The sequence below is a fragment of the Mytilus edulis genome, chromosome 7 (genome assembly GCF_963676685.1).
Source record: "Mytilus edulis chromosome 7, xbMytEdul2.2, whole genome shotgun sequence".
In the NCBI taxonomy this organism is placed as follows: Eukaryota; Metazoa; Mollusca; class Bivalvia; order Mytilida; family Mytilidae; genus Mytilus; species Mytilus edulis.
In genome coordinates, this window is record NC_092350.1 from 13,938,267 (window position 1) to 13,953,094 (window position 14,828).

General features: G+C 31.5%; 1 protein-coding gene across 2 annotated transcripts in view; it reads right to left on the bottom strand.

Annotated features, from left to right (window-relative positions):
* Positions 1-1,258: 1,258 nt before the first annotated feature.
* The window catches only part of LOC139529988 (poly [ADP-ribose] polymerase tankyrase-1-like), a 28,010-nt gene continuing 14,440 nt past the window's right edge, over positions 1,259-14,828 (bottom strand). The window contains exons 7-9 of one of the 2 annotated variants that reach the window (XM_071325995.1): positions 10,680-11,069; positions 1,666-1,740; positions 1,259-1,381 (exon numbers count right to left, since the gene is read on the bottom strand). In XM_071325995.1, the coding sequence (XP_071182096.1) occupies positions 1,716-1,740; positions 10,680-11,069 (415 nt within the window). In that variant the 3' untranslated portion in view covers positions 1,259-1,381; positions 1,666-1,715. The remainder of the gene's footprint in view (positions 1,382-1,665; positions 1,741-10,679; positions 11,070-14,828) is intronic. The other variant, XM_071325994.1, reaches the window with a different exon arrangement.

Genomic DNA, 14,828 nt, shown 5'->3' on the forward strand with positions numbered 1-14,828 from the left:
GGACACCTAATTAGGTGTCTTAGGAGCATCCTATCTTCATCCACACATAATAAAGTTTGGATTTCGCTTTTTGTTCATTTTTTTACCTGAAGATTAACATGAAATGAAACGCACCATCGGTTTTGACTCGTATATAAAAAAAATAATGCATGATTTAAACTTTGAACTTCGTTTTTTCGATAACACTACCAAATTGAATTCTCATTTCATAACAAATTGTTTTCCAGTTTAAATTACAACCCTTTTTGATATAATTTTAGTATTACATTTAAAATCATGGATTTAATTCTGTGATTGTAATTATGAAATTCGTAAACAATTTTATTAATTGGTTTAGTCATTAATAAATGTTTTATCAAAAAATTAATTTGACGATTTAAAATTTCGTCTTAGGATATGTTTACGACGTCCTAACATAAGATACGTCTGAGATAGCTTCGAGACACAACTTAAGAGTGTCCTAAATTGATCCCAAGTCCATCCTAAAATTGGTCTTATCTATTACTTAGGACGAATCTTAGGATACTTTCGAGAACACAACCCCTGGCCTCCATAATAGCAACTGGTGACGAACAGGGAGAGAACATCATGATAATAGCAAAACGATGAAGGAAATGTGCATGCACTTTAAAATGTAAATTTAACATAAAAACTTATTAAAAGCCAATATTCTGAGTGGAAGTAGACATGGGAGAAATTCCTTGTTTCATGGCACGAGGCTCTATATCTGATAAGGACAATTAACTTACAAATATAGCAGCATTCAACTTAATAAAAAGCGTTGAATCCTACAATTGAATCCTACAAAGAAAGTGTTGAACCATGGTGATCATTCTAATAGCGACTTGACCAATAGTCTTAGGCGACAGAAAGCGATGAACAAGACACAAAAGCTCACACCACTTAGGGGGCGAGGGGACGACTTGAGAACTTAATTGGATACATGCTCTGTTTTAATGGTGATATCACAGTATTATATTGTCAAGTTCTTTCCAAATCACAAATGTTGGAAACTAATTCTTTATTGAAAACAAGCAAATGTAGCATGTGGTGCAGTTGAAATGTCTGTGACCGTTAAACTCTCACCATAACCTGGGTTAGTGTTATAACAGCACAACATAATATAAACTATAAATAAACTGTAAGAAATGATATCTAATCAGATTGATCCATAACCCAAAGACAAACTAACACAAAGACAAACGACACTTTGTACCGATTTTTAACGTCCTAGTTCACAATACAACAGTAAAACAGGAAGATGAGTTTCACAAAATAGTAAGGTATTCGCATTACAGTCATTGGTGGTATATTTTGTTACCAATCTAGACCTGAATCAAAGGAGTCATCGTCTCTATCATAAACGTACATGTAATCCATCCTGAAAAAAACATTACATTTCCATTTAATCTTTATTTTAAATTATACAGTATACAGAATACCTATTAGAATACAAGTTAATTGATTATAATATTCCTAGTGTAAAGAATCTCTCTACCATTTTCAGTTTGAATCGGGTTTTGACTTTATTAAGTGTTTATTACAACAGATAATAAAATCTTCCATTTGATTATGAATATTTGAGTAACTAACATGTCTTACATATATTGAGATATATTGAATAGAATAATTTTAAGACTATAATGAATTAACTTTAATATTTACCTGTTAAGGTAGCACAATACAAAGATTTGTTCACTTCCAAACTTCAACCTTTAATATGCTGTTACTTTCTTATGACTACATATAAATTGATAAAAGAGGTATATAAAGATAGATAAAAGATTAATCTTTTAAATGAATGCAATATTTTGTTATGCAATCATTATGTAATCAATTATTATGCAATTATATGGCAAAATCTTGGTCAATTCACTTCAATGAATTTAGCTCTGGCATCCCTATAACTTCACAAGAAATGTTAACGTTATCTTAATCAACACAGCAGGAGCTACAAAAGGTTGTCTCAAATTATAGCTATCGTATTCCATTCTCTCATCAATCTGTAATTAATGTATACATCCTTACCACATTAAAGTAGAGATTGTTTGATAAGTTGTAAAATTTTATCTATACATTCTATCAAAAACCTGAGACGCCCTTTTGTAGATAATGGCTATAATACCAACATATTATAAAATCAACCCTCTCAAGGTATTCATGAAGAAGCTAATTTCATCTGAAAGTGGAATTTTCTTGTATTTATTTTTAGACACAGTTAAAATTATAATTTATTACATAATTGTTGTATAATACTAATATGGCATTAGTCGGAAAGAATAATCTGTTAGCTATCCATAAATACCATTTTTTATAAATTTTCAAGCTATTTTTGATAAAAGCACGATTGAATTTAGTTAACCTTTGTTGACTATTTGATTTTTAGTGGGATGGGGTGTTTTGCCTATGCACTATTTATTGTACATTATATAGTACGAAGTACGACTTATTTATCCATCGTGATAATTATTTTCACTTCTTGTACATAACCATATATCATATATACGTATTTATTGTTGTAAAAAGTAACTTAGGCAAACGTGTAAGTAAATGAAATTATGATACCGATATATTATAGCGTAGACATGTGCATGTTTTATCTGATCACTCGGTTAATATAAAAAATAAATGAGCAAAAAAGTATAAATGGAAACAATGAATTAAAATTAAAAAGCGAATAATGATATATTGGAACTAATTCATGTTTTAAAATGGCAATCATTCAAGATGGCCACTATAAAATCAACATCAGAAGTCCTCAGGGGCGTGTTTATCGAAACTGTCCTAAGATCGGTCCTAAGAATTTCTTAGGACAGAAGTTAGGAAAAAGTTAGGACCGACTTACGACACGTCTCAGCATGCACATCGAAGCTATCTTAGAATTATCTTAGCTAGGACGTCCTAACTGAAGTATTAACGGAAAAGAAAAATCAAACCGAATATGAAAAAATAATGATTATGGTATCATATTTTATCAATAATTTTATTTCAAATATGGTTAATTAGAATCTAATAACTAATATGTAGTTTTAAATTAAAGGTAATAAATATTTTTTGTAAAATAATTGTACATTTAAACTGTATGAAACAAAACATGACACAAAAATAAAAAATTAACAAACTAACTGTAAACAAGATATATAATACGTAAAAATCATAACATATTTTTGAGTGAGTTGAATTCGAAGTGTCACATTTTCATTATTTAACAGTTCAAATGCAAAGCTCGTGCATTATTCATATCATTACGGAGAATTTCAACTATTTTTACTACTGCTTTAAAAATAATACGCGTGAAAATGAACAAAAGACGAAACTCGAATGATCCTAAAGTTATGACCATCCTAAGACCATCTTAAGACACCTAAATTGGTATCCTAAAGTTAGGACAATTCCTAGGATTTTCCTAAGTTGCGACATGTTTGATAAACCCATTTAGGACTAAGATGTGTCCTAAGTTGGTCTTAGGACACGTCCTAATCCTAAGAGAGCTTCGATAAACAGGCCCCTGATCATGATATTCATTGTCATTTGTGATGAATATGAACCATGTGACGTGTGACTACATACACTGGTATTAAAGAGATAATAGTAACTGCAATTACGATTATCCCAATATGGCGACGGTAGATATAGGTAAAATCTTTACACTCATTTTTCTTAAATGTAGCATGCTTTTGTCAATAGTTACTCAGCTGCAAGGTTTATCTATACCAGTACATCATATTTGAATCGTAAAGGTGCACTGGATTAGTCTAAGCGCTTTGAAAATTGCCGTCGAAAAATTCGGGATGATAATCGTAACTCGGAAAAAAAGATAATCGTAATTATGGTATTTAAAAATGGAAAGATAATCGTAACTGGAAAGTGTTTTATTGATATTGACACTTAAAACATATATCTAATAGCATATAATGAAGTTATGTCGATGAATTATTTACGAAACGTTCCAACATCTTATGACATTTCTTTTTATGCATATATTATTAACAGTTCTTAGGAAAACAGCTACATATGTGTATTAATTTATGTTTTTTGATTGAGTTAAGTCTGCCAATTGATATTTTAACGTGTGTTTTTCTATGTTGTGATGTTATGTTATTGTTTTTTTACACTAGTAATTTTGGGGCCCTTTATAGCTTGTTGTTCGGTGTGAGCCAAGGCTCCGTGTTGAAGGCCGTACATTGACCTATAATGGTTTACCTTTTTATAAATTGTTATTTGGATAGAGAGTTGCATGTCTCATTGGCACTCACACCACATCTTCCTATATCTACATACTAGTATATCATAAAATTTAGTTTTTTTAATAAATAATGCCGTTAGTTTTCTCGTCTAAAGTGTTTTACATTGACATTTCGGAGCCTTTTATAGCTGTCTGGTCTCTTGTGGAAAGTTGTCTCGTTGTTAATCATACCATATTTTTTTTGGCATTTTAGCTACTTCATGACTGTCACTGAAATTTCGATATCTCAGAAAATAACTATAAACAACACAAATTTAATTTTGAATTATAACAATATGACATCCTTAAAAAGTTAATGCTATATAAGAATAGAGAAAGGTTGGGATTTTTTGTGTATTATGAAATTAAGTAACGTGGAGTTCTTTGACAAACATGGATTTGTGTTCTCTTATAGTTTGGCCAAAAGCCCGAAAATGAAGAATTGAAGTTGATGTGGCTTTAAATTGTCTTACAAGGAGTACTTATTCAAAGAATGACTGCAAAGTGGAGAATAAAATAACGCATATTCCGCAATACTAGAAACAAACTAATTCAAAAATTCATAAATACTCGGTATATGAAAAGTATGATGCATACATATGCATGGAAGATATTGTAGAGACAAATATTGAAGGTACTAAACAAGGAACATTTTTGTATTTGCATACTTGCCATACAATAAGTTATTTTCTATTAAATGAAAACAAAAATTAGCCTAACCTAATTGTCATGTATTTTTCTGAAGCACAAAATATTTGTTGTAAAATCTATAAAAATCTTTGTAATTAAACAAGTTCCGACTGTGATGATGTACATGTTATGCCTTCTGATGTAATTTATCAATATACATATTTGTGTGTGTTTTTTTCAGTCCGTCAAGTGCTTCGTATTAAGACTATAGGTAAGGCTAAAAAAAACAAAAAACAAAAGTAACTATAAACAAAAGTAACAATAAACAATAGTAACAATAAACTGTAACTATTTTAGATCCTTAAACATACACACTGTTTAAAGAAACGTCCTAAAATACATGGGTATTTGATCAAAACATTTGAAGTAAATTTTTAAAATCATATATTATATCAGTATAAAATAGAAAAAAGGGAATCAAAGGGGAAAAAATGGACGGCTATATTTATTGAATTATAAGGAAAAGGGAAATATGAACACTCATATCTACCGATAAAGGTATCAACTGTTAAATCCGATAATGCAGTTATAAAGTTATTGACGGAAACTTTTGTTCATTTCGCGCAGAATTTTAATATAAACGTGATATTGGAGGCAAAACATATATATGACATATGAAAATGTGGTATACGTGACTTTCATTTTGAGCAATGAATTGAAAGGATTGCACTTTTGGGATATGGGATATAGCTAATCCCCCCTCCCCCTCCCCCCTAAAAAAACAAACAAAAACGGACTTAAACGCGCACACAACATTGAAACTTTGAAAAAATCAAAATATCTACTTACCACAATAGCTGTCTCGACAGCTGCTTCATTTTCCGTATCTTTAACAGGTACATGTATATATCAAAAGGTTCACCAGCTATAAATAGAAATTTATTATAAGATATGCATGTCACTTGATGATCGCTGTATAACATCTCTTATATTATGTGATACCTCGAAAGCTGTTGATAGGGTATGGCATATTGGCCTCTTAATAAAACTAAAAGCGTATGGTATTGATGGAAATCTGTATAAATGGTTTGAAAGTTATATTTCAAATAGAAAACAAAGCGTTTTCGTTTCAAATGCCTATTCGCCTTTTGATAATACTAATGCAGGAGTTCCGCAAGGCTCTGTATTAGGTCCCCTACTATTTCTTATTTATGTAAATGACATAGCTGATAATTTGACAAGTCTAACTCGATTGTTTGCTGATGATACATCTCTTTCTTATTCCAGCAATAACCCTTACACTATAGAAGATGTCTTAAACAGCGATTTAGAACAAATTTCAGTATGGTCTAAAGATTGGCTTATTAACTTTAACCCTAATAAGACAAAGGCTATGCTATTCTCCTGCCATACTTCCCCAGATGATATTGAAATAGAATTTCAAAACCAATTAGTAGAATTGGTCTCCTGTCATAAACACTTAGGGATTACTTTTGATTCCAATGATAAATTCCATACACATATAGAAAATATTTTAAAGTGTGCAAGCACGAGATTAAATGTTCTTAAAAAATTGAAATATGTATTGAATAGAAATTATCTTGCTCGTATATATTTAACTTTTATAAGACCCGTTATGGAATATGCATGTGAGTTATGGGATGGTTGTACTCAACAAGAAGCCGACAATTTAGAACATGTTCAGTTAGAAGCAGGGAGGTTAGTAACTGGGTTGCCCGTGTTTGCTAGTCGGGAAGCTATATATTTTGAAACTGGCTGGCAATTGCTTGTGAACAGAAGAAAATCCAGAATGCTCAATATGTTTTATTCTATACATAATGAGACTGCCCCTGATTATCTCAGTGATTTAATGCCCCCGCTTGTTGGTCAAGTATCTAACTACGATTTGCGAAACAGTAATAATTATGTAGTACCCGGTTATAGACTAGACATAACTAGAAAATCCTTTTTCCCATCCACTACTTTTGAATGGAATAGCCTTCCCCCCGACATACGTACGTCCTAAACATAAATATTTTTAAACGAAAGATGAAGTCCAAATTGATACAGCCACCTTCCTATTTTAGTTGTGGGGATAGAAAATTAATATCATTCATACACGTTTGAGAAATATGTGCAGTTCTTTAAATTCAGATTTACATCGTGTTAATATTAAACCCAGTCCCGCATGCAGCTGTGGCCACCCTGTTGAGGATAGTATACACTATTTTTTACAGTGCGCTCTTCACAACGAAGCCAGAGAAATACTGTTTTCAAAATTAGAAAGTTATGCTATATCCATTGAGCTTCTTTTAGCTGGTGACGGTGACCTTTCTTTTCAGCAAAACAAAGACATTTTGAGTCCGTACAATCTTATATCAGAATAACACAAAGATTTAAAGCAGTCAATTAACATTCTAAATTTCTACTTTACAACCTTTCACTTCAGTCTAGTTGTTTCATTATTATTCCTTATTATATTGTTTTTTTTTTTCTTTTTTCTTTTTATTTCTAATTTTTGTTTGAAGTATGTAATACATGCATTACTACTATGTTGTGTTTTTTTCGCCATTATCTAATGTACTTTGTGTTTATATTTATATTGGGAGAGGACGTCTCTGATGTTGTTATAACTTGTGTCCAATCCCTTTTGCTACTTTTGCAAGTAAAATATGTTTAAACTAAAAGGTTATGCATATTGTTGTCAGTTATAAATAGATATACAAGTTGAAATGATAGGACTTTTTTTTACTGGGAACTCACTTTAGTCCCATGACTGTATATATATATATATATATATAGGTAAATTTGTCCTAGATATTAACCTGTAAGTTTCTTCATTTATTTTTATATGCGTTTATGTCATCGTTAAACTTGACATTTGCATTTTTAACACACAAAATACCATTGAAATGCTGAAAGACACATTTATTATGTTTCAGTTACTATTATCCGATAAAGAAAATTACGATTATCAAAGAAGAAAAATACCATAGAGTTACGATTATCATACCGAATTTTTCAACGGCAATTTTCAAAGCGCTCAGACGATTCCAGTGCACCGTTACGATTCAAATATGATGTAATGGTATAGATAAACCTTGCAGCTGAGTAACTATTGACAAAAGCATGCTACATTTAAGACAAATGAGTGTAAAGATTTTACCTATATCTACCGTCGCCATATTGGGATAATCGTAATTGCAGTTACTATTATCTCTTTAATACCAGTGACATACGAATCCTTCTGCAGCAAGCGCTTAACTAATAAAATGTGAATGTCAAAGTGAACACTGGTCATTACCATATAGGCAGTACAACTCAATAATTGTATGATATCTTTACCGTCAATTGAGAATATTTGAGCAAATGATTTACTTATGACATTACTTTTATGATATGATACTCATTATATCTGCAATCAAGGTTTTTTAAATTTGTATCAAATAAACAATATCAACAAAATTATTTATCCTGTAATCACCCTATTGTAAATGACAATGATTCAGATTCTAATAACTAAAACTTCAAGTACGAGGTGTAAATTTCAGAATAAAACAATATACATTGTATGTACATTGTCGGAAAATATAAAAACTTTATTTATACTCGCTAAGAAACTGGAGGAAAACCCGCCGGACCTCGTTTTTTGTCGTGTTTAGAAATGTCATTCACATACATAACAATAATTTTGACAATATACATATACATGTAATGTATATTTGTTTGAGGAATTATGACTTTGGAGCTCTACCTATTTTGTCTTAAAAATTTCAAGATTATTCAGGATGGCCGCCATTCAATATGGCTAACATTTTTAAAACTTTGTTCAACAAGATAATTGGTATGAGAACTGTCATTCTATTCACCAGGTATCATGTCAATATCTTCCCTTATATCATTTTCATGATTTTTGTAATGACTTTATGGAAGTCAAATGTCCTCCATCTTTAAATGGTCGCATCTCCTGCCATTTTTGTCTTTCAGAGTGGGTTCATAGCTGAAAATGTTGTCCATGACATATACTATTACTTTGCACAATTTCATGCTTTTACCACAATCTGAGCAATTTTGCCAAACATCTGCACAAATCGAATGGACTATATATTCCATAGCATTTTTTAATAATTTGCCAAAATGTAGTTTATATCATGCTTTTTAAAAAATGATAATAAAAAGAATAGGTCACAGGGCTTATTTTCACGTTACACGGTGTTCAAAACTGACAGATTTTGTAAAGACACTAACAATCAAAACCAAGGAGTAAACAAAGACTCATAGAATTAAAGGACATTTACATCAACAGTTATAAATAATATTTAAGAAACAACACGAACTCCACTAAAACCGGGAGTGAAATCAGGTGCTCCGGAAGGGTAAGCATTTCTTGCACCGTATACGGCACCCGTCGTGTTATTTCTTTGTTCAATTCGGTAATGATGGAAGGTTATTATGACTGAGGACGAATATCAGATATGATTTCTGACACACTTTTGTCATAATGACCAATAAGCTTATGAATGCGACCGTAAAATTTCTTGAGTGATGACCTAAATTTGATTGATTCATAGCCCTGTCTCAGCAACTTTTGAGAAAGCAGTATTCCTCGTTCAACAAAATCAACGTACTTTGAGCTAGCTCTAGAGTAAAGTATCAAATGAGACACATATATTTCTCTTTCTGGTGCCGCTGGGAAGTTGCTACACAGAAATGGAAAGTTGACTATAGGAAAATTAAAATCATCGCGCTTGTCATAAATTTTGGTATTTAACATACATTTCGAGAAAAAGGTCTAAATATGAAGCAGATTCATCTTTGTCGATTATGCATGGAAAATCCAATTTTCTGCAATAAAGCGTAAACTACACCATATAATTTTGAGATTACATATGAGAAGATAGCTTTAATAGTATGCTTTCAGTTAAGAAAAAGAAAAAAATGGGGTCACCGGACCGTTTTCTTGCTACATAATGAAATAGGTAAATTCCTTACACATTCTATTGTAAAAGTACCTTTATCGGAATTATATGCCCTTGTATTTGAGTTGCATCCCCTTATGAGGCAAAGTTAGGGAAAAAAATATCAGACAAAAAGTTTCTGTTTTTTGTAAAATACAACCATGAATATAATAACACATGTCATTTTCTATATTGAAAAGAAATCTCTTACACATGAATTAACTACACTCTCAAACTTTCCACATTTTATTAAAGATCTAGACCTTGTTTTCTGGTATTTCCAAATCCAAGATGGAGGAAGACATCCTATCTACGTTAAGTCTAAGGTTTTATCCTAAAAATACATTTTAACCAAATAAAGATAACCAATTTGCATACCTCTGAATTGTTATTTTATCAGAATTGAAAAACAAACAGGATCGATATTTCAATGCTTGGTTAAAGATGCAAAACTTTAAACGAAATGCGAAATATATCAACTGGATATTAAGAGTCAATGTCAAACGGACCACAGAAGTTAGAAAAATAGAAAATCGACAAAAAGACAGGCAAAAGTATACATAACATTACATTAATAAACACTGGGAAACACTACCCAAACTCCGGGGCAATTGCAGGTACTCAAGAAGGATAAGCAGAGTTTACTCCAACATGTGACACACTTCGTGAGGCTAGAATGGTGTATTATTCAAAAGCGATAGGGAGATCTCGAAACAAAACTGATTTTGCAATAACGTAACTCTGGAAAGATTTATACGAAAATAATTACTTTCTTTCTGATCTTTTTCGGATAGACAAACAGCGATTGGATATATGCAGTACGATTTTGTTGTAATTCTATTTTAAAATATACGAAAAAAACTTACTATTTTATCTCAATATTTTCGATGTCGTTCATAAATTCCTTCAAAGATAAGAAACATTGGATTTTTGGTGGAAGCGGAAGTGCTGAAATCTTTGTTTCAATCTCAGAACCATTTGACACCATTAAGAGTTGAGATCGAATTGATTTTCTGCATATATTTGTTAAGGATTTTGGACCTATATCAATGTTTTCCAGGTATGATTGAAATTCTGCTTTTCTTGCTTCGAATTCATTCTTTTTGTAGATTCTTATATTTCCTAACTTTGAGACATCAAAGTCATGAAACCATTCTTCTTGTTTAACATCCCATCCACTTTGTAGTAAATATTTGGCAGTTTTGAAGAGTCCATTACTTATAAACATGAATAAGACTGACCGATTTGTATTTTGTCTGAAAGGTAATTAGCCACAATATGATAAGTATATATGCTTATAATTGAAAAGACGCATTTAAAGTTCGTAATGGATCTTCGAACATATATCGTTTATTTTATCTTATTAGGTCACACCAATTTAATTTCTTGTTCTACGGATTTTTTGACTCCAAAAATTGAGGTGAGCGAGCGATTTGAAAATTTCAATAAAAAAAATATTTAATTTGCTAATTTTTGAGACGAAGCTTGAAAAGTAAAGGCGAGCGATTATAATTTTTTTTGTAAACATAAAATAGTAGGATTTGACAATATTAAAACTTGATTTATCACTTGTACTTTGACATTTCTTTAATTTATAACGCATTCAGAGGCGCAAACATAAACTACGATGTAATATGAGTACTAGAGTTTCTAACCCTTTCAAGAATCCGGAGGTTGTGGATGCTTTATCCTTTTTGCATGACAAATATGTCGTTGTTCCAGCAGATAAAGCCTCCAATAATATTGGCTTCATATGTAAAAAACATTATTTGCAAAATATCTCACTACAGAGCTTGGAATTGATAAAACTACTGGTAATCCTACATATTCTTTAACATCATTTATCAAGGACGAAATTTTACAAAATCATCAATCTGTCCTTCTTTCTTTTGGTATCAACATCAAAGAAAACGAAGAAAACTTGCCCTCATTATACTGGATACCTAAATTACACAAAACTCCATTTAAAGAACGATACATAGCTGGTTCTTCAAAATGTTCGACTAAACATCTTTCTAAAGTACTGACTACTATTCTTTCTACAGTTAAAGATGAGCTTCAAAAATATTGTGAGGAGATATATTCTACCAGTGGTGTTAACCAGATGTGGATTCTCAAAAATTCCAAAGATCTACTGCTTAACCATCGATCACAATCTTTGCAATTTTGCAGCAACATAAAAACTTTTGATTTTTCTACGCTATATACTACTATTCCCCATGCTCAGTTGAAAGATCGACTTCACCATCTCATAAAACAGAGCTTTTTCTATAAAATACAAATTTCTTGTTTTGGGTTACAATAATTCATATTTTGTGAAGAATTACACTGAATCTTCCAGAAAATATACTGAAGATGATATTATCAAAATGCTGGACTTTTTGATCGTCAATATATATGTTGAGTTTGGAGGATTTATATTTCAACAGACAATCGGCATTCCAATGGGTACTACTTGTGCACCCCTGCTGGCTGATTTGTTTTTGTACTCGTATGAAGCGGAATTCATTCAAAACCTTCTAAAAGACAAAAAGAAAAAGCACCTTGCGAAATTCTTTAATTTTACTTTCCGATATATTGATGATGTTCTATCATTGAAAAACCCATACTTCAGCCAATACTTGCATCTCATATATCCCAGTGAACTTGAAATTAAGGATACTACTGATACTAGAAGGACTGCTTCATACCTTGATCTTTTCCTCAATATTGACGTAGATGGACGACTTCACACGAAAATCTATGACAAACGGGACGATTTCAACTTCCAAATTATCAATTTCCCATTTCTCAGCAGTAACATACCATCTGCCCCTTCGTATGGTGTTTACATACATGTATCACAATTGATACGTTATTCACGTGCTTGTTCACACTATACGGACTTCATATACAGGAGTGTGCTACTTACGCAGAAACTTCTCCAACAAAGTTATGAGGAGGACAGATTAAAATTGACACTCCGTAAATTTTATGGACACCATCACGAATTGGTGGATCCATACGATGTGTCTTTAACCAAACTAGCTAAGGACATTTTTACCATATGGTCATTATGTCGTCTAATCTTTTAATTACCAAACGTGACTTATTCCCGATTGTGACTGTTTTGCGGAGTGTGAATTCACATTACTATAAGACGGGTTACGGTACTTGTCTATCCCAAATTCATGTATTTAGTTTAAATGTTTAATGTTATATTTGTAATTCTCATCGGATTTTGTGAAATGTGTTGACGTCTATTTGACACAACCTTTTTCAACTTTTGATCTTCAGTGCTGTACTACTTTGTACTTTTTTTCGCTTTCGATCTTTTATATCTTGGCGTCACTGGTGAGTCTTGTGTGGACGAGGCGCGTTTTTGGCGTATTAAATTTTTAACATGATGCTTTTTGTTATTCATTAATCATGTGTTTCTTTGTATAATACGTTTTCCTATTTATTTGTATTGTAGTCCTGTAATATTATGTTGTCATGTCAATGTTATAGTTAACATTGCCATTAAAGTGCGAGGTTTGGCATGCCACAAAACCAGGTTCATCCCACCATTTTTTCCTTTAAAAATGTCCTGTACCTAGTCAGGAATATGGCCATTGTTATATTATAGTTCTTTTCTGTGTGTCTTACAATTTAACGTTGCGTCGTTTGTTTTCTCTTATTTTTGAGTGTAAATTGACATTGCGATAAGACGTGTCACGGTACTTGTCTATCCCTAATTCATGTATTTGATTTTGATGTTATATTTGTTATTCTCGTGGGATTTTGTCTGATGCTTGGTCCGTTTCTGTGTGTGTTACATTGTAGTGTTGTGTCGTTGTTCTCCTCTTATATCTATGCGTTTCCCTCAGTTTTAGTTTGTTACCCCGATTTTGTTTTTTATCCATTGATTTATGAGTTTGAACAGCGGTATACAACTGTTGCCTTTATTTTTCCCTGTTTACCAACAAATAATTGAATAATTAAATCTGGTCTTTGTATGTGTGACTAACAATGAGACAATTCTTAATCCAAGTCATAATCAGGTTGGAAACAACCCCTTAATGTTATAAATATCCCTGTTAATTAGGGGTCATTATACATGTAACTTTATAATATATTTTTTTGTAAAAATCACTTTTTAGTACAAAAGGACTCATATTTTCCCAAAGAACTATATATCTATCTGGTATTAAATGGTCAAAGAATTTTGTAATATTTCTGGACTTTAACCATGTTAACACATTTACTTTAACAGTTTAATATTATTCAAAATAAGTGGACCCCTTTTTTAGAAAAGTTGTTAAAATATGTTGTATTTAACCTCTTTTTGAGTAAAAAATTCTAAGTTATCAAAGGTTTTGTATAGTAGCACTTTACAAATCCTTGGTATTTCTATTTTCTTTTCTAAAACAGTAAAATGACCGCTTGTCGGAAAAGGGGGGGGGGGGGGGTGGTATTGTTCCCAATTTTACGGAGCACTCCAACTTGGGATTAATTGGTTTCACAGATATGCACAGTGTGGTGGGGTGCTAATAGGTTTAAAATCGTTATATACAGGTTTAAAATACTTTGATCTAAAGACAAATGTTTATATCTTTTTATAATATTTACAAAAAAACGGTGCGGGAAATGGACATGATTATATTTACGGATGCGGGAATATAAAAAAAAAATCAAAAAAATCTGTTTTGAAAAAAATAGGTATGGGCGGGTCCGGTGGTGTGGCCTTCCTTATATCTAAATGTACTTCTCAAAACCCTATTATAATTATCTATTATGCAGCAAAAAACTTCCTATTAAGGTTCATAAAACTTTAAAAAGGTTTGATAAAGTAACTGATGTGTAATAAACTTTAACCCCAGATTGTATCTTCGTTTAAAAAAAAACATGAAAACAAACGCTGGAAACTGCTAGTTGCACATAAATAAGCTTTTGTTCAAATATTATAAATTTCTAGGACAAAATTAATGATGACTGACAATTTTGTCCTTAAACCGAGTTCTAACTGTATAAAGTCCATTTATCAGTAAAATACT